This window comes from Schistocerca nitens, chromosome 2 (genome assembly GCF_023898315.1).
Source record: "Schistocerca nitens isolate TAMUIC-IGC-003100 chromosome 2, iqSchNite1.1, whole genome shotgun sequence".
Classification (NCBI taxonomy): domain Eukaryota; kingdom Metazoa; phylum Arthropoda; class Insecta; order Orthoptera; family Acrididae; genus Schistocerca; species Schistocerca nitens.
In genome coordinates, this window is record NC_064615.1 from 688,320,434 (window position 1) to 688,341,352 (window position 20,919).

A 20,919-nucleotide genomic window follows, 5' to 3' on the forward strand; every position below is an offset into this window, starting at 1 on the left:
GGTGGAGGGGTCCAGACCCTAACTCTTCCGTTTCATTTTCAGAGAAAAGAAACCGCGGCTGTGTAATGGAGCCGAGCACGGAAGAGAGAAATGAAATGCCGTCATGGATGGACAACAAATTCATCGAAGAGGCTTTCCTCAAAGCGGGCAACGAAGTGGACCCGGATACTGCACGTATCGAGTACGCGTGCAAGTACGGAGGCGGCTTAATGAGCGAGACTTTCCGTCTGCGGGCGAAGCTTCGAGGGCGGAGTGCAGGAGAACCGTCGCTGGTGGTGAAGAGCGCGCTGCGGTCGGAGGGCGCGATGAAGGACCTGGCCAGCTCGGACGTGTTCTCGCGGGAGCGCGCCGTCTACTGCGACGTGCTGCCCGCGCTGGCGGCCGAGGGCGGGGGCGGCGCGTGGCAGGCGGTGGCGCCCGCTTGCTACGGCAGCGGCGCGCCGCCCGGACCCGACTACCTGCTGCTGGAGGACCTGTCAGCGGCCGGCTTCTGGGAGCCGCAGGCGGCGCCACTGGACCTCGCGCAGTGCTCCGCCGCGCTGACCGCGACCGCCCGCCTGCACGCCGCCAGCGTGCCGCAGCTGCCGCGACCCCCGCTCGACGGCCCGCTCTTCCGACAGTCGCTCACCTTCGCCGACGAGAACGCCGCCGCCGTCGGCGGCCTGGTGCGGTCGTCCCTGATGCGCATGGGGGAGGTGCTCGCGGAATACCCGTGGTTTCACCCGTACGAGCAACGCTTCCAGAAGCTAGCGCGCGAGCTGTACCCGCGAGCGGCGCGGGCAGTCAAGGAATGCTCCGGTGGTCTGCGCGTCCTGCTGCACGGTAACCTCAAGAGGAACAACATCATGTTCCGCACCGCTGCGGGAGAGCTGCAAGTCCGTCTATACGATTTCCAGGTCTGTGTCATACATTCCTTTATATATACAGTGTCTCTCCTGAGAATCATCAGGCGCGTTTTCTCTACTGGCCATTAAAATTGCTACACTAAGAAGAAATGCAGATGATAAATGGGTATTCATTGAACTAATATATTATACTACAATTGACATGTGATTACGTTTTCACGCAATTCGGGTGCATAGATCCTGACAAATCGGTACCCAGAACAACCACCTCTGACCGTAATAACGGCCTTGATACGCCTGGGCATTGAGTCAAACAGAGCTTGGATGCCGTGTACAGGTACAGCTGCCCATACAGCTTCAACACGATACCACAGTTCATCGACAGCAGTGACTGGCGTATTGTGACGAGCCAGTTACTCGGCCACCATTGACCAGACGTTTTCAATTGGTGAGAGATCTGGAGAATGTGCTGGCCAGGGCAGCAGTAGAACATTTTCTGTATCCAGAAAGGCCCGTAAAGGACCTGCAACATGCGGTCGTGCATTGTCCTGCTGAAATGTAGGGTTTCGCAGGGATCGAATGAAGGGTAGAGCCACAGGTCGTAACACATCTGAAATGTAACGTCCACTGTTCAAAGTGCCGTCAATGCGAACAAGAGGTGACTGAGACGTGTAACCAATGGCACCCCGTACCATCACGCCGGGTGATCCGCCAGTATGGCGATAACGAATACACGCTTCCAATATGCGTTCACCGCGATGTCGCCAAACACGGATGCGACCATCATGATGCTGTAAGCAGAACCTGGATCCATCCGAAAAAATGACGTTTTCACATTCGTGCACTCAGTTTCGTCGTTCAGTACACCATCGCGGGCGCTCCTGTTTGTGATGCAGCGTCAAGGGTAACCGCAGTCACGGTCTCCGAGCTGATAGTCTATGCTGCTGCAAACGTCGTCGAACTGTTCGTACAGATGGTTGTTGTCTTGCAAACGTCCCCATGTGTTGACTCAGGGATCGAGACGTGGTTGCACGATCCGTTACAGCCATACTGATAAGATGCCTGTCATCTCGACTGCTAGTGATACGAGGCCGTTGGGATCCAGCACGGCGTTCCGTATTACCCTCCTGAACCCACCGATTCCATATTCTGCTAACAGTTTGGATCTCGACCAACGCAAGCAGCAATGTCGCGATACAATAAACCGCAATCGCGATAGGCTACAATCCGACTTTTATCAAAGTCGGAAACGTAATGTTACGCATTTCTTCTCCTTACACGAGGCATCACAACAACGTTTCACCAGGCAAAGCCGGTCAACTGCTGTTTATGAGAAATCGGTTGGAAACTTCCCTCGTGTCAGCACGCTGTAGGTGTCCCCACCGGCGCCAACCTTGTGTGAATGCTCTGAAAAGCTAATCATTTGTTTATCACATTATCTTCTTCCTGTCGGTTAAATTTCGCGTCTGTAGCACGTCATCTTCGTGGTGTAGCAAATTTAATGGCCAGTAGTGTATTTCCAATTTCCTATTTTCAGTGTGGAGCTGGAGTCAGCTCATACAAATTCCGCTCGTCACGTCCTTCATGCGATGCCCAGCGCCGACGGAAACCGTCAGTTTGTTTCCCGTTACAATCCAAATTACTTTTGAAGCGGATTTTTACTTGCCCCGGTCCCAAATTAGTCTAGTTCGATAATTGTGGTCTAGAAATGTACGAGGGTGAGTCAAATGAAAACCTTAAATATTTTTTTAAATATTATTTATTGTGCAGAAGTGGTACAAAGCTGTATCAATTTTCAACATAATCTCCCCCACACTCAATGCAAGCCCTCCAGCACTTACGAATTGCATAAATTCCTTTAGAAAAAAATTCTTTTGGTAGTCCAGGCAACCAGTCATGCACCACGTGGCATACCTCTTCATCATAACGGAACTTCTTTCCTCCCATTGCGTCTTTGAATGGTCAAAACACTTGGGGGGCAAGATCTGGTGAGTATGGTGGATGAGGAAGACACTCAAAATGCTGCGGTGGCACCCCTCTTCGTGAAACTGGAGCACATCCTGCACAATGCGGTGTGTTGACCCATGACTAATCTGTAAACATGCTGCAATGTCATTCAGTGTCACTCGGCGGTTTTCCTTCACTATGGCTTCAACTGCCACAATATTCTGTTGATTCACATCTCGTTGTGCCTGACCTGGCGAGGAGCATCTTCCACTGAAGTCACACCATTTGCGCACTTCCTACTCCATTCGTAGACTTGCTGCTGTTACAAACATGCATCACCGTGCTGAACCTTCATTCGTCGATGAATTTCAATAGGTTTCACACCTTCACTATTCAAAAACCGAATAACGGCACGCTGTTCTTCCCTGGTGCAAGTCGCAAGTGGGCGGCCATCTTTATACTGACACTGCGTCGGTATGTGTGTATCTGCACTATGCTGCCACCTACAGGCCATTCTGCACGCTGTTTTTAGCACGCTTACGAACTTACAGGATAACGGCGCGAAATTTCGATTTGTTATTACAAATTTCAGGTTTTTCATTTGACTCACGCGCGTAGATAGTTGCAGGTGGACGGGCCTTTAGGGCTTAGAGCAGTGGTTCCCAACCTTTCTGAGACCATTATCCCTCAGTGAAGCCAGATATTAGTCAGAACCCCCCCCCCTCCCCCCGGAATCTCCTCCCACCTCCCCCGCCTCCACCACCACTATCTTCAACATTAGAGTCTAACTGAAAATTAGAACCACAAACAATATTCTTTGAACACTTTTACTTTCAAAATGAAGGATAAATGATGTATAGTTATTGTAGATTATTAACCCACGAACGAGTAAGTAAATGAGTCGATTAGTATTGCACGTTTCTAACAATCTTTTTTTATACAATGGTGCAGTTCTCAGTCCATCCCGAGTGCTACTTACAACTCCTTTTCAGAAACGAAAGCAAACTATCAACATTGAGGGTAAATACTTGCTACAAAACACACGCTTCCTCACCATCACTCCTCTCCCTAGTGACACCTACTCAGCCACAGTCTGCAACCGCATTTAAAATCAACCAAGTTAAGATGAGTGCGCTATACTTATTACTTGCAGTTTATTTCAGTGGCTCGACTCCTTACTTCTAAAATGACACAAACTGAAATACTTCCACTGTGAATGTTGCGCATCTAACCACAACCGATAATAATGTTGTTGTTGTTGTAGTTGTTGTTGTAGTTGTTGTTGTGGTCTTCAATCCTGAGACTGGTTTGATGCAGCTCTCCATGCTATTCTATCCTATGCAAGCTGCTTCATCTCCCACTATGTACTGCAGCCTACATCCTTCTGAATCTGCTTAGTTTATTCATCTCTTAGTCTCCCTCTATGATTTTTACCCTCCACGCTGCCCTCCAATACTAAATTGCTGACCCCTTGACGCCTCAGAATATGTCCTACCAACCGATCCCTTCTTCTAGTCAAGTTGTACCACAAATTTCTCTTCTCCCCAATTCTGTTCAATACCTCCTCATTACTTATGTGATCTACCCATCTAATCTTCAGCATTCTTCTGTAGCACCACATTTCGGAAGCTTCTATTCTCTTCTTGTCCAAACTATTTATCGGTTTCACTTCCATACATGGCTACACTCCATACAAAAACTTTCAGAAACGACTTCCTGACACTTAAATCTGTACTCGATGTTAACAAATTTCTCTTCTTCAGAAACGCTTTCCTTGCCATTGCCAGTCTACATTTTATATCCTCTCTACTTCGACCATCATCAGTTATTTTGCTCCCCAAATAGCGAAACTCCTTTACTATTTTAAGTGTCTCATTTCCTAATCTAATTCCCTCAGCATCACCCGACTTAATTCGACTACATTCCATTATCCTCGTTTTGCTTTTGTTGATGTTCATCCTATATCCTCCTTTCAAGACACTGTCCATTCCGTTCAGCTGCTCTTCCAAGTCCTTTGCTGTCTCTGACAGAATTACAATGTCATCGGCGAACCTAATAATAATAACAATAATAATAATAATAATAATACTATGTAGGCCCTACAGCATTATAATAGCCATTACGCAGTTACGGTTATGTTGTGCCATCAATTAGTTCGTTTATCTGTGAATACTGAAGCAATTTCTGGTCCTAAAATTCGGAGAAGGCATTTTCAAGAGATATTTAAGCATATGTTATCTACATGTCTCAATTTTATTGTTGTAAGTGCGTGGTACAAAGTTCACGTGCATCTTAGTTTCGTAAACTGTAATCTCCACCAGATAACGTAACACGTTAACGCTAGTACTTGAGAAATGCAATTACTGGGCCGGCCGCGGTGGTCTCGCGGTTCTAGGCGCGCAGTCCGGAACCGTGGGACTGCTACGGTCGCAGGTTCGAATCCTGCCTCGGGCATGGATGTGTGTGATGTCCTTAGGTTAGTTAGGTTTAAGTAGTTCTAAGTTCTAGGGGACTGATAACCACAGCAGTTGAGTCCCATAGTGCTCAGAGCCATTTTTTTTTTTTTTTTTTTTTTGCAATTACTGGTAACTTATGTAATCGGTATTACTGTCTTACAAAATAGTGATAACAGTAATAACATTTTAAAAATAATTTAGTTTCATGACCGAAACACAGTAGAACCCTTTTGTTTTTACCCCTCAGAGCGTAATTGCCCCCAGGTTGGGAACCACTGGCTTAGAGTATAACACTAATGCCGCGCGGATTAGCCGAGCGGTCTAAAGGCGCTGCAGTCATGGACTGTGCGGCTGGTCCCGGCGGAGCTTCGAGTCCTCCCTCGGGCATGGGTGTGACAATTTAGGTTAAGTAGTGTGTAAGCTTAGGGACCGATGACCTTAGCTGTCCCATAAGATTTCACACACATTTGAACATTTTTTATAACACTAATGATGTGAGTGGACTATTTCTGAAGGCGTGTTTCTTTGTACATTTTGCAGTGCGCACACGTGGGGTGCCCCGCCGAGGACGTGGTGTACCTGCTGTACAGCAGCGCCAGCCTGGAGGTTCTGCGGCACCACGTGGACGAGCTGGTGGCCGGCTACCACGCCAGTCTGCAGGCAGCGCTGCGGGCCCAGGGGCTGCACCACGCGGCCGACGACTACCCCCTGCACCAGCTCACCGGCGATATGGAACACATGGCCCCGGTGAAGCTGTTCTGCACCTTCCAGAGCATGCCCTTGCTCATCAGCCAGCACTGCATAGACTTCGACCCCAACGTTGCGCTCGCAGATAACGACGATGGAAACGTGAAGAGATTTATTCGCCAGTGTATCACTAATCCGACCTTCTTAAGCACTGTGCAGTACCTGATACCTGTTTTTGAGGAAAGAGGTTGGATATAGACTGCTTTGTATTGGCCATTGCTTGCTGCTGGTGCGAGTGGTAAATAAACGCTAAGGAAAAAAAATGAAAAAAAAAAGATTCCCTTCTAAGGAATTACCCGAATGGAAGTGAAATCGGTAGATGTGGTGTACTGTACGGAAAAAAATTATTAAAACTTCAGTAAAATTGGCTGATTTATTAATTGTATTATTTATTCAAGAGAAAAAGCTTCACAAATTGAGTAAGTTAATAATATGTAGGCAGACCTCTGGCCTTATACGAGCAATTATTTGGCTTGGCATTGATTGACTGAGTTGCTGGATGTCCTCCTAAGGGATATCGTGCCAAATTCTGCCCAACTGGCGCGTTAGACTGTCAAAGTCCCTATTGGTTGGAGGGCCCTGACCATAATGATCCAAACATGCTCATTTGGGGAGAGTTCCGGTGATCTTGCTGGCCAAGGTAGGGTTTAGCAGGCACAAAGACAAGCAGTAGTAACTCTATACTTATATGGACATGTCCGAAATGACAGACACCAATGATGACATGCTTATATTAATACCTTCAGCTGCTAACAGGCCTTGATGTATATCAACGGGGACAGGTGAAAATGTGTGCCCCGACCAGGACTCGAACCCGGGATCTCCTGCTTACATGGTAGACGCTCTATCCATCTGAGCCACCGAGGGCACAGAGGATAGCGCGACAGCAGAGACTATCTCGCGCACGCCTCCCACGAGACCCACATTCTCACCTTGTATGTCCACACACTACATTCGTAGTGTCCCACCCCAACACACTCATTACTCGTGGAAGACAGTCTTACCAATTTTCGTAAGAGTTCGGGGAATATATGTGCATCCGCATAGAAGAAGGTCATGGCCGGTGTTGCCAGAATTAAATACTTTAACTTAGCGTTTAGTAACTCTTGTCGGTTGGGCATTATCTTACTGAAATGTAAGACCAAGATGGCTTTCAATGAAGGGCAACAAAACAGGTCCAAGCCTGACAGATTGGTATCAAACGACTGTCCGCGGCCTCTCCACACACGTCTTCATTGTTTATCTTGGCTCGCTTCGAAGAGGGACTCATCACTGAAGACAAATCTACGCCAGTCAGTGAGAGTCTAGGCCGAAGATGTGTCTGGTGACGCTCCAGACAGCGGAGGTATACCAACCCGCTTGCCGCCCATCGTATGGGGCAACAACCAGGTGTGATGATGGTCTGGGGTGCAATTTCTATTCACAGCTGGACACCTTTCTTTCTCAGTCGCTACATCTTTACGATATTATACTCTGCCATTCCGAACTTACATTTCAGGACGATAATGCCCACCCGCACACGGCATTTTCGTGCTTGGCAAACCCTACCTCGGCCAGCAACGCCGCCGGTTCTCCGCCCAAATAAGAATTTTTGGAGCGTTATGGGCAGGGCCTCCAACCCTCTCGGGCTTTTGGCGATCTAACGCGCCAGTTGGACAGAATTTGGCACGATATACCTCAGGAGAACATCCAACAACTCTTTATCAGTCAATCCCAAGCCGGATAACTGCTTGCGTAAGAGCCAGGCCGATGTATCACTGACTTGCTCAATTTTGTGAAGCTCTTTCTCTTGAATAAACCAACCAATTCCTATGAACTTACAATCGTTTGTTTGTCTGCACATGTGCATCACATCCACCTATTCCTTCATGGTGCGTAGTTTTGTAAAATTTGAAATTTTCCAGGCGAATCAACTGTTCAAACAGATTTCGGACTTTCAGCCGGTCGTCGTAAACTTCATTGCACGATATTTCGGCTGGACAACTGCCAGCCATCTACAGGTGAGCCGAAGGAGGACTCGTGCTTAGTTTTGTTTTTCTTTTTTTTTTTTTTTCGTGCCTTAAGGTATATTAGCCTCTAGCAGACTACGGAAAGGAAGACCCAGGTTTACTAATTACCTCAACGAGTACAACTACTGCAGTGCTATATTGCTACTCCGTTAATGTCTTCTTTTGCAGTGGTCAGGCGTTACCTCTTCCTACCAAAGGAACATAGAGCAAGCTCCAGATTTTCCAGGTTAATGCGGATTTAGACTGCACGTATAACCGAAAAACGCACGGAAACTCCGATTTACTGTGTTTGCAAATATGCAACCTGTCATATTAGAACCACTGCATTACTGAAGCGCTATTCGTCATAAACTGACAACTTACTTACAAAATTATACTTAAAAGTGGTATTTCGTACCACTTACTTTACGTTCAACTTCGGAAAATAATCGTACACTTTTTCTGCTTCCGTTTCTCATCCTCTTTCTTTTCCTGACTACGGTTGTCATTCACTAGCTGATCGATCGTCAAAACAAATCGTTTTGCGTTTGTCTATCGCCCTCCTAGCACGCGTAAGCCGTCCGAAACTTCAGCAGCAACAAGAAATGTAATATATGTTAACATTTCTTCTTAATGATCCGTTTTAGATGATGATATTGAGATCTGCCGGTGGCTACGAAAGTGCGAGCAAGATACATTACTCATGTCAATGTTTAACAGTATGCTTTCATTTCATAGCGATGCATAGCAAGAGTTCTAAAGGAAATCTTCGCAGAAGAACCTATAAATCATTTTCTTTTATCATCAGCTTTTAATGAAGAGCAAATTGTCGACCATTAAGTCCTAGAAAAGCAGCAAAGCAACTTGTAGGCATCAAATTGGCTGCAAACTTTTTACAAAAGTAGTCCTCGAATTTACCTGAAACAGATTACTATGGAAAAATATGTGGGGTCTCCATCTTCTACCGGCGGGGAAACCGTAAGTCACATGCATAATAGTGCATCCTAAAGGAAAATATCCGTTCCAATTGTAACCGTATACTTCAGGATAAGTTTCATAATTTTCAAAACTTGCTAAACTGTGTACAGATAATCCGCAAACTGGGTAATCTTCACTTGGATAATCTGGAGTTCAGCGCAGCACTGCATTCGCATGGCGAAGCCGAATAAGCAGCATTTTAGGACCTCGTGTGTGTGTGTGTGTGTGTGTGTGTGTGTGTGTGTGTGTGTGTATGTCAGTTAGTTGAGAGGGGCGGGGGGAGTTCACATTACTCAGCGCTGAAGCACATTAATTCTAAGTATCGATATGACCTGGTGAACAATGAAGTAAACATGTGCGTACTGGGCCAATAAGTTATCAGCAAGATTTCGAAAAAATGAGTACTTCAGAAATCACATGACAAAAGCGATTTCTTATTTCTTGTTGTGCGATAAAATATTATTCAATGATGTTAGTTTTAAAATAAAATGTTTCTTCATTAATGAAATAAAAATGACCCTTCATTAATGTTAACCACTAGTCTTTAATCAATGGAGTTCTCTCCAAATCTAGTTCCAGAAGTTCGAGGCTCCGAAAGGTAAGGTTGGTAACCACATCTGCTATTTATGTACATGTCCTGAGTCTACCTAATGCGACGGAAGGAAGATTAGGGTTTAGTATCCTGTCGACTGCGATTAGGAGCAAAGCACATCCACAAGAGAAGGACGGGGAAAGAAATCGACACTATGCTTTCAAGAGAAACATCCCAGCATTCATCTTAAGCCGGCCGGTGTGGCCGAGCGGTTCTAGGTGCTTCCGTCTGGAACCGCGCGACCGCTACGGCCGCAGGTTCGAATCCTGCATCGGGTATGGATGTGTGTGATGTCCTTAGGTTAGTTAGGTTTAAGTTTTTGTAAGTTCTAGGGGACTGATGGCCTCAGATGTTAAGCGCCATAGTGCTCAGAGCCATTTGAGCCATTCATCTTAAGCGATTTAGGGAAAAGACAGGAAACCTAAATCTGGATGAAATTTATTCCTGAAATTCATCTTAACTGTAACACATATAAATGTACTACCTAAAGCGCTGTTCTACCTAAAGATATGTATGAAAATTTGTACCAGATCGGGACTCTAACCCGGATTTCCCACTTATCACGAGCAGTCGCCTTACTGCTTAGGCAATCCGAGCATTCTCCCCAAACTAACGCAGACTTCCATATGTTACACCTACTTCTTCACATGTATCCACACTCGCACGTGGGTCGGTCCAGGGCTCGAATAGTTAAAGTGATAGGATTACTACTCTCGATAAGTGGGAAATCCAGTATCGTGTCCCAGTTTCGCACAAATTTTCATTTGGCGCTTTAGGTAGTACATCTATGCCAATTATAGTTAAGTTGGATTTCAGGAATAAATTTCAGTATTTGAAACTAGTTCGTCTTCAAATGTATCTCTGGATGACAGGGTGTAGGTCTGAACCGCCTTCCTCCAGAACTTGGCTGTAGTGTGCTGGCCACTCACTGGCTTTCTCTCTAACAGCAGAAAGGAGCCAGCCAAACCTTGCGTCCCCCAGTCCACTGACATTTTACCATTAAATATGTCTGACGTTCCGTGCCTACTCTACGAAATATTGTGTGGTGTTCAGTAATTTAATGCAGTACTGACTAATGCTGAGTAATAGCTTCTCCTTGCGGGAAGTGAACCGTTTTCGCACATCTACTACGTCCATGGTTACCAACTTCAATTTCAAAGACCGATAGTGAAGCGAAAGAGGATAAAAGATGACAACAAACGTATGTCTTGAAGTGATATTTCAAGACACTGTCATCACAATCATCAGCCTTCCTGGCTCGCAAGAAGGAACGCTGCATTACACTCCCTAGGAGTCTAGCACTGTGATCGAGCATCCAGCCTGTAGTCCCTTTTTATTCGCTTTCAGAATTTGCTCTTACAGCTTTTTTACAACAGGTTTAGTTCTTTTTTAATTTATAACATTTCAAACTCGAATTTTTTAGTGGATATACACGTACAAATTGCTCTTTTTACATTGTGTAAGTTTTACCAACTATTTTTACATATACAGGATGAGGCAGCTAAGAGAGGCCATCCTCAATATGTTTAGAATTGATAGATATATCAAGATGTGGGCAAACCGGCTAATTTTCTGATTTTAATGAGTAATTTTATTCCAGAATGAGATTTTCACTCTGCAGCGGAGTGTGCGCTGATATGAAACTTCCTGGCAGATTAAAACTGTGTGCCCGACCGAGACTCGAACTCGGGACCTTTGCCTTTCGCGGGCAAGTGCTCTACCACTGAGCTACCGAAGCACGACTCACGACCGGTACTCACAGCTTTACTTCTGCCAGTACCTCGTCTCCTACCTTCCAAACTTTACAGAAGCTCTCCTGCGAACCTTGCAGAACTAGCACTCCTGAAAGAAAGGATATTGCGGAGACATGGCTTAGCCACAGCCTGGGGGATGTTTCCAGAATGAGATTTTCACTCTGCAGCGGAGTGTGCGCTGATATGAAACTTCCTGGCAGATTAAAACTGTGTGCCCGACCGAGACTCGAACTCGGGACCTTTGCCTTTCGCGGGCAAGTGCTCTACCACTGAGCTACCGAAGCACGACTCACGACCGGTACTCACAGCTTTACTTCTGCCAGTACCTCGTCTCCTACCTTCCAAACTTTACAGAAGCTCTCCTGCGAACCTTGCAGAACTAGCACTCCTGAAAGAAAGGATATTGCGGAGACATGGCTTAGCCACAGCCTGGGGGATGTTTCCAGAATGAGATTTTCACTCTGCAGCGGAGTGTGCGCTGATATGAAACTTCCTGGCAGATTAAAACTGTGTGCCCGACCGAGACTCGAACTCGGGACCTTTGCCTTTCGCGGGCAAGTGCTCTACCACTGAGCTACCGAAGCACGACTCACGACCGGTACTCACAGCTTTACTTCTGCCAGTACCTCGTCTCCTACCTTCCAAACTTTACAGAAGCTCTCCTGCGAACCTTGCAGAACTAGCACTCCTGAAAGAAAGGATATTGCGGAGACATGGCTTAGCCACAGCCTGGGGGATGTTTCCAGAATGAGATTTTCACTCTGCAGCGGAGTGTGCGCTGATATGAAACTTCCTGGCAGATTAAAACTGTGTGCCCGACCGAGACTCGAACTCGGGACCTTTGCCTTTCGCGGGCAAGTGCTCTACCACTGAGCTACCGAAGCACGACTCACGACCGGTACTCACAGCTTTACTTCTGCCAGTACCTCGTCTCCTACCTTCCAAACTTTACAGAAGCTCTCCTGCGAACCTTGCAGAACTAGCACTCCTGAAAGAAAGGATATTGCGGAGACATGGCTTAGCCACAGCCTGGGGGATGTTTCCAGAATGAGATTTTCACTCTGCAGCGGAGTGTGCGCTGATATGAAACTTCCTGGCAGATTAAAACTGTGTGCCCGACCGAGACTCGAACTCGGGACCTTTGCCTTTCGCGGGCAAGTGCTCTACCACTGAGCTACCGAAGCACGACTCACGACCGGTACTCACAGCTTTACTTCTGCCAGTACCTCGTCTCCTACCTTCCAAACTTTACAGAAGCTCTCCTGCGAACCTTGCAGAACTAGCACTCCTGAAAGAAAGGATATTGCGGAGACATGGCTTAGCCACAGCCTGGGGGATGTTTCCAGAATGAGATTTTCACTCTGCAGCGGAGTGTGCGCTGATATGAAACTTCCTGGCAGATTAAAACTGTGTGCCCGACCGAGACTCGAACTCGGGACCTTTGCCTTTCGCGGGCAAGTGCTCTACCACTGAGCTACCGAAGCACGACTCACGACCGGTACTCACAGCTTTACTTCTGCCAGTACCTCGTCTCCTACCTTCCAAACTTTACAGAAGCTCTCCTGCGAACCTTGCAGAACTAGCACTCCTGAAAGAAAGGATATTGCGGAGACATGGCTTAGCCACAGCCTGGGGGATGTTTCCAGAATGAGATTTTCACTCTGCAGCGGAGTGTGCGCTGATATGAAACTTCCTGGCAGATTAAAACTGTGTGCCCGACCGAGACTCGAACTCGGGACCTTTGCCTTTCGCGGGCAAGTGCTCTACACTGAGCTACCGAAGCACGACTCACGACCGGTACTCACAGCTTTACTTCTGCCAGTACCTCGTCTCCTACCTTCCAAACTTTACAGAAGCTCTCCTGCGAACCTTGCAGAACTAGCACTCCTGAAAGAAAGGATATTGCGGAGACATGGCTTAGCCACAGCCTGGGGGATGTTTCCAGAATGAGATTTTCACTCTGCAGCGGAGTGTGCGCTGATATGAAACTTCCTGGCAGATTAAAACTGTGTGCCCGACCGAGACTCGAACTCGGGACCTTTGCCTTTCGCGGGCAAGTGCTCTACCACTGAGCTACCGAAGCACGACTCACGACCGGTACTCACAGCTTTACTTCTGCCAGTACCTCGTCTCCTACCTTCCAAACTTTACAGAAGCTCTCCTGCGAACCTTGCAGAACTAGCACTCCTGAAAGAAAGGATATTGCGGAGACATGGCTTAGCCACAGCCTGGGGGATGTTTCCAGAATGAGATTTTCACTCTGCAGCGGAGTGTGCGCTGATATGAAACTTCCTGGCAGATTAAAACTGTGTGCCCGACCGAGACTCGAACTCGGGACCTTTGCCTTTCGCGGGCAAGTGCTCTACCACTGAGCTACCGAAGCACGACTCACGACCGGTACTCACAGCTTTACTTCTGCCAGTACCTCGTCTCCTACCTTCCAAACTTTACAGAAGCTCTCCTGCGAACCTTGCAGAACTAGCACTCCTGAAAGAAAGGATATTGCGGAGACATGGCTTAGCCACAGCCTGGGGGATGTTTCCAGAATGAGATTTTCACTCTGCAGCGGAGTGTGCGCTGATATGAAACTTCCTGGCAGATTAAAACTGTGTGCCCGACCGAGACTCGAACTCGGGACCTTTGCCTTTCGCGGGCAAGTGCTCTACCACTGAGCTACCGAAGCACGACTCACGACCGGTACTCACAGCTTTACTTCTGCCAGTACCTCGTCTCCTACCTTCCAAACTTTACAGAAGCTCTCCTGCGAACCTTGCAGAACTAGCACTCCTGAAAGAAAGGATATTGCGGAGACATGGCTTAGCCACAGCCTGGGGGATGTTTCCAGAATGAGATTTTCACTCTGCAGCGGAGTGTGCGCTGATATGAAACTTCCTGGCAGATTAAAACTGTGTGCCCGACCGAGACTCGAACTCGGGACCTTTGCCTTTCGCGGGCAAGTGCTCTACCACTGAGCTACCGAAGCACGACTCACGACCGGTACTCACAGCTTTACTTCTGCCAGTACCTCGTCTCCTACCTTCCAAACTTTACAGAAGCTCTCCTGCGAACCTTGCAGAACTAGCACTCCTGAAAGAAAGGATATTGCGGAGACATGGCTTAGCCACAGCCTGGGGGATGTTTCCAGAATGAGATTTTCACTCTGCAGCGGAGTGTGCGCTGATATGAAACTTCCTGGCAGATTAAAACTGTGTGCCCGACCGAGACTCGAACTCGGGACCTTTGCCTTTCGCGGGCAAGTGCTCTACCACTGAGCTACCGAAGCACGACTCACGACCGGTACTCACAGCTTTACTTCTGCCAGTACCTCGTCTCCTACCTTCCAAACTTTACAGAAGCTCTCCTGCGAACCTTGCAGAACTAGCACTCCTGAAAGAAAGGATATTGCGGAGACATGGCTTAGCCACAGCCTGGGGGATGTTTCCAGAATGAGATTTTCACTCTGCAGCGGAGTGTGCGCTGATATGAAACTTCCTGGCAGATTAAAACTGTGTGCCCGACCGAGACTCGAACTCGGGACCTTTGCCTTTCGCGGGCAAGTGCTCTACCACTGAGCTACCGAAGCACGACTCACGACCGGTACTCACAGCTTTACTTCTGCCAGTACCTCGTCTCCTACCTTCCAAACTTTACAGAAGCTCTCCTGCGAACCTTGCAGAACTAGCACTCCTGAAAGAAAGGATATTGCGGAGACATGGCTTAGCCACAGCCTGGGGGATGTTTCCAGAATGAGATTTTCACTCTGCAGCGGAGTGTGCGCTGATATGAAACTTCCTGGCAGATTAAAACTGTGTGCCCGACCGAGACTCGAACTCGGGACCTTTGCCTTTCGCGGGCAAGTGCTCTACCACTGAGCTACCGAAGCACGACTCACGACCGGTACTCACAGCTTTACTTCTGCCAGTACCTCGTCTCCTACCTTCCAAACTTTACAGAAGCTCTCCTGCGAACCTTGCAGAACTAGCACTCCTGAAAGAAAGGATATTGCGGAGACATGGCTTAGCCACAGCCTGGGGGATGTTTCCAGAATGAGATTTTCACTCTGCAGCGGAGTGTGCGCTGATATGAAACTTCCTGGCAGATTAAAACTGTGTGCCCGACCGAGACTCGAACTCGGGACCTTTGCCTTTCGCGGGCAAGTGCTCTACCACTGAGCTACCGAAGCACGACTCACGACCGGTACTCACAGCTTTACTTCTGCCAGTACCTCGTCTCCTACCTTCCAAACTTTACAGAAGCTCTCCTGCGAACCTTGCAGAACTAGCACTCCTGAAAGAAAGGATATTGCGGAGACATGGCTTAGCCACAGCCTGGGGGATGTTTCCAGAATGAGATTTTCACTCTGCAGCGGAGTGTGCGCTGATATGAAACTTCCTGGCAGATTAAAACTGTGTGCCCGACCGAGACTCGAACTCGGGACCTTTGCCTTTCGCGGGCAAGTGCTCTACCACTGAGCTACCGAAGCACGACTCACGACCGGTACTCACAGCTTTACTTCTGCCAGTACCTCGTCTCCTACCTTCCAAACTTTACAGAAGCTCTCCTGCGAACCTTGCAGAACTAGCACTCCTGAAAGAAAGGATATTGCGGAGACATGGCTTAGCCACAGCCTGGGGGATGTTTCCAGAATGAGATTTTCACTCTGCAGCGGAGTGTGCGCTGATATGAAACTTCCTGGCAGATTAAAACTGTGTGCCCGACCGAGACTCGAACTCGGGACCTTTGCCTTTCGCGGGCAAGTGCTCTACCACTGAGCTACCGAAGCACGACTCACGACCGGTACTCACAGCTTTACTTCTGCCAGTACCTCGTCTCCTACCTTCCAAACTTTACAGAAGCTCTCCTGCGAACCTTGCAGAACTAGCACTCCTGAAAGAAAGGATATTGCGGAGACATGGCTTAGCCACAGCCTGGGGGATGTTTCCAGAATGAGATTTTCACTCTGCAGCGGAGTGTGCGCTGATATGAAACTTCCTGGCAGATTAAAACTGTGTGCCCGACCGAGACTCGAACTCGGGACCTTTGCCTTTCGCGGGCAAGTGCTCTACCACTGAGCTACCGAAGCACGACTCACGACCGGTACTCACAGCTTTACTTCTGCCAGTACCTCGTCTCCTACCTTCCAAACTTTACAGAAGCTCTCCTGCGAACCTTGCAGAACTAGCACTCCTGAAAGAAAGGATATTGCGGAGACATGGCTTAGCCACAGCCTGGGGGATGTTTCCAGAATGAGAACTTGCCCGCGAAAGGCAAAGGTCCCGAGTTCGAGTCTCGGTCGGGCACACAGTTTTAATCTGCCAGGAAGTTTCATATCAGCGCACACTCCGCTGCAGAGTGAAAATCTCATTCTGGAAACATCCCCCAGGCTGTGGCTAAGCCATGTCTCCGCAATATCCTTTCTTTCAGGAGTGCTAGTTCTGCAAGGTTCGCAGGAGAGCTTCTGTAAAGTTTGGAAGGTAGGAGACGAGGTACTGGCAGAAGTAAAGCTGTGAGTACCGGTCGTGAGTCGTGCTTCGGTAGCTCAGTGGTAGAGCACTTGCCCGCGAAAGGCAAAGGTCCCGAGTTCGAGTCTCGGTCGGGCACACAGTTTTAATCTGCCAGGAAGTTTCATATCAGCGCACACTCCGCTGCAGAGTGAAAATCTCATTCTGGAAACATCCCCCAGGCTGTGGCTAAGCCATGTCTCCGCAATATCCTTTCTTTCAGGAGTGCTAGTTCTGCAAGGTTCGCAGGAGAGCTTCTGTAAAGTTTGGAAGGTAGGAGACGAGGTACTGGCAGAAGTAAAGCTGTGAGTACCGGTCGTGAGTCGTGCTTCGGTAGCTCAGTGGTAGAGCACTTGCCCGCGAAAGGCAAAGGTCCCGAGTTCGAGTCTCGGTCGGGCACACAGTTTTAATCTGCCAGGAAGTTTCATATCAGCGCACACTCCGCTGCAGAGTGAAAATCTCATTCTGGAAACATCCCCCAGGCTGTGGCTAAGCCATGTCTCCGCAATATCCTTTCTTTCAGGAGTGCTAGTTCTGCAAGGTTCGCAGGAGAGCTTCTGTAAAGTTTGGAAGGTAGGAGACGAGGTACTGGCAGAAGTAAAGCTGTGAGTACCGGTCGTGAGTCGTGCTTCGGTAGCTCAGTGGTAGAGCACTTGCCCGCGAAAGGCAAAGGTCCCGAGTTCGAGTCTCGGTCGGGCACACAGTTTTAATCTGCCAGGAAGTTTCATATCAGCGCACACTCCGCTGCAGAGTGAAAATCTCATTCTGGAAACATCCCCCAGGCTGTGGCTAAGCCATGTCTCCGCAATATCCTTTCTTTCAGGAGTGCTAGTTCTGCAAGGTTCGCAGGAGAGCTTCTGTAAAGTTTGGAAGGTAGGAGACGAGGTACTGGCAGAAGTAAAGCTGTGAGTACCGGTCGTGAGTCGTGCTTCGGTAGCTCAGTGGTAGAGCACTTGCCCGCGAAAGGCAAAGGTCCCGAGTTCGAGTCTCGGTCGGGCACACAGTTTTAATCTGCCAGGAAGTTTCATATCAGCGCACACTCCGCTGCAGAGTGAAAATCTCATTCTGGAAACATCCCCCAGGCTGTGGCTAAGCCATGTCTCCGCAATATCCTTTCTTTCAGGAGTGCTAGTTCTGCAAGGTTCGCAGGAGAGCTTCTGTAAAGTTTGGAAGGTAGGAGACGAGGTACTGGCAGAAGTAAAGCTGTGAGTACCGGTCGTGAGTCGTGCTTCGGTAGCTCAGTGGTAGAGCACTTGCCCGCGAAAGGCAAAGGTCCCGAGTTCGAGTCTCGGTCGGGCACACAGTTTTAATCTGCCAGGAAGTTTCATATCAGCGCACACTCCGCTGCAGAGTGAAAATCTCATTCTGGAAACATCCCCCAGGCTGTGGCTAAGCCATGTCTCCGCAATATCCTTTCTTTCAGGAGTGCTAGTTCTGCAAGGTTCGCAGGAGAGCTTCTGTAAATTTTGGAAGGTAGGAGACGAGGTACTGGCAGAAGTAAAGCTGTGAGTACCGGTCGTGAGTCGTGCTTCGGTAGCTCAGTGGTAGAGCACTTGCCCGCGAAAGGCAAAGGTCCCGAGTTCGAGTCTCGGTCGGGCACACAGTTTTAATCTGCCAGGAAGTTTCAGTAATTTTATTGTTTATAGTCCCAAATTAAGACACCGACTTTTCTCTAGTGGAACTAACTGATGTCCTAAATTAAAGCAACAAACCGCTATTTCCACATCCTGCGTTTAATGCACAATACAATCATACAAACTGTCAACAGATGTCTGTGTGGTAGCGTTCTGCACGGAAGATGGTTCAAATGGCTCTGAGCACTATGGGACTTAACATCTTAGGTCATCAGTCCCCTAGAACTTAGAACTACTTAAACCTAACTAACCTAAAGACATCACACACATCCATGCCCGAGGCAGGATTCGAACCTGCGACCGTAGCAGTCCCGCAATTCCGGACTGCAGCGCCCAGAACCGCACGGTCACCGCGGCCGGCACGGAAGATGGTATTCCAGTCAACGGACAACCAGGTCAACGACAATGTCAGGGAACCTATCAAATGGGTGAATATTTACCGCATAGTCCCACATCCACAGTCGCTGTGTATACAGACATAGATGGTGCAGTATGGCACAGAATAGACGCCTACCAGACACCCTGCAGTGGAGGGCCATAGGAAGAATCGAAGCAGGACACATCAGTTAAAACTTCCGGGCTGAGAGGCCGTGGTCGATGTATAAAATTTCCACCTGACGTTTCGTCTCCATCTGCAGGAGACGTCTTCAGAGGTCGTCCGGCTACTGCCACTGAGGCTCGAGGTACTCTCGCATTTATAGAGCGCATAGAGGGCGCCACCATTCGTCACGTGATGCCGACGGTATGCCTGTCTTTGGAAGGCGTCATCATTCTCGATTAAGATTAATCGATTATCGTTCTGCTGGCGCAACGTCGACATCCATATTTTGTCCAACTTTAAAACTTCCTCTTTTCTATTGAAATTGTTGTGGTGTTTGTGAATTTCTATTGCTTCTCTATACATGCGCGCATGATAATGGGATGTTCGTGCTAGAATGCTTGTCTCATTAAATTTAATTTCGTGATTCCCATCTCGAAAAACATGCTCAGCTACGTCCGATTTTTCGATGTGTCCCAAGCGACAGTTTCTTTTAAGTTCGGCTAAGCGGGGGTTTACACTTCTTTTCGTTGTTCCAATATATACTTGTCCACAACTGCATGGAATTTTGTATACTCCAGGTGTTGCTAGGGGATGTCGGGTGTCTTTTGCAGTTCTTAAATATTCCTTAATCTTCTTGGTGTGTCTGAAGATTGTTTCGATCCCATACTTGGCCAGAATTTTCCCGACACGGTCCGTAACCTTATTAATAAACGGTAGGAAAACTTTTCCAGTAGGTGACCGTTGTTGCTCTGGACTTCTGGCTTCTTTTCTTCTTTGATGGAGGGCTCGATCAATTTCCTTGCTGGTATATCCGTTTTTGATGAAGGCTGACCGTAGGTGATTCAGTTCATCTTGTAAGTAAGCTGGCTCGCAGATTTTGTTGGCTCTGTCCACCAAGGTTTTAATGACACCTCTTTTTTGCCTAGGATGATGGTTAGATTCCTTGTGGAGGTATCGATCCGTGTATGTTCTTTCTATATACCTTGTGGCCCAGCGTGACGAATGGTGGTGCCCTCTATGCGCTCTATAAATGCGAGAGTACCTCGAGCCTCAGTGGCAGTAGCCGGACGACCTCAGAAGACGTCTCCCGCAGATGGAGACGAAACGTCAGGTGGAAATTTTATACATCGACCACGGCCTCTCAGCCCGGAAGTTTTAACTGAAGACAACACCGGCCGTGAAAGCCTACATTGTTTGAGGAAGCAGGACAGTTCAAAAACATGGTCCAAATGGCTCTGAGCACTATGGGACTTAACTTCTGAGGTCATCAGTCCCCTAGAACTTAGAACTACTTAAACCTAACTAACGTAAGGACATCACACACATCCATGTCCGAGGCAGGATTCGAACCTGCGACCGTTGCGGTCTCGCGGTTCCAGACTGTAGCGCCTAGAACCGCTGATGTGGCCCGATGGCTTAACGTGAATCGTTCTGTTGTTTCTCGGGTGTGGCGACAGTTTACAGAGACCAAAACTGTATCGCGAAGCACGTGTAGCATCAGAAAGAGAGGACTGTTATTTGGCTGTCAGGGTACGATGGTGCCGCCATAGTACCGCACTGCAGCTGGCATCTGACCTCGCAATATCCATGGACGTCTGTACCGAGGCAAACGGTGCACAAAAGGCTTCGGCAGGGTAGCCTTTGTTGTCGAAGACCAGTTGTATATGAACATCTAGAACAGTTGTCAATATGCCACATGGACGGTCGAACAGTGGGCCGATGTTCTTTTCACAGATGTGTCCCGATTTGGTCTGGAGAGTCATGCTCGACGGATTCACATCTGGAGAAACGTGGAATACGATTTCGGGACCCAAACTGTGAAAACAGACCGATATCGAAGAGAATCCCTAATGGTGTGGTCAGGGATTATGTTGACCACTCGAACACCTCTTCATGAAGTTGTACAGGTGAATCTACAAGGTTTAACTGCTGTCAG

At 48.1% G+C, this 20,919-nt stretch overlaps 1 protein-coding gene across 1 annotated transcript in view; it reads left to right on the forward strand.

Annotated features, from left to right (window-relative positions):
• Positions 1 to 6,274, forward strand: part of LOC126235260 (uncharacterized) — a 90,151-nt gene extending 83,877 nt beyond the window's left edge. The window contains exons 2-3 of the mRNA XM_049943989.1: positions 43 to 896; positions 5,789 to 6,274. Coding sequence (XP_049799946.1) covers positions 66 to 896; positions 5,789 to 6,193 — 1,236 coding nt within the window. The 5' untranslated portion in view covers positions 43 to 65 and the 3' untranslated portion in view covers positions 6,194 to 6,274. The remainder of the gene's footprint in view (positions 1 to 42; positions 897 to 5,788) is intronic.
• The last annotated feature ends 14,645 nt before the right edge of the window (positions 6,275 to 20,919 follow it).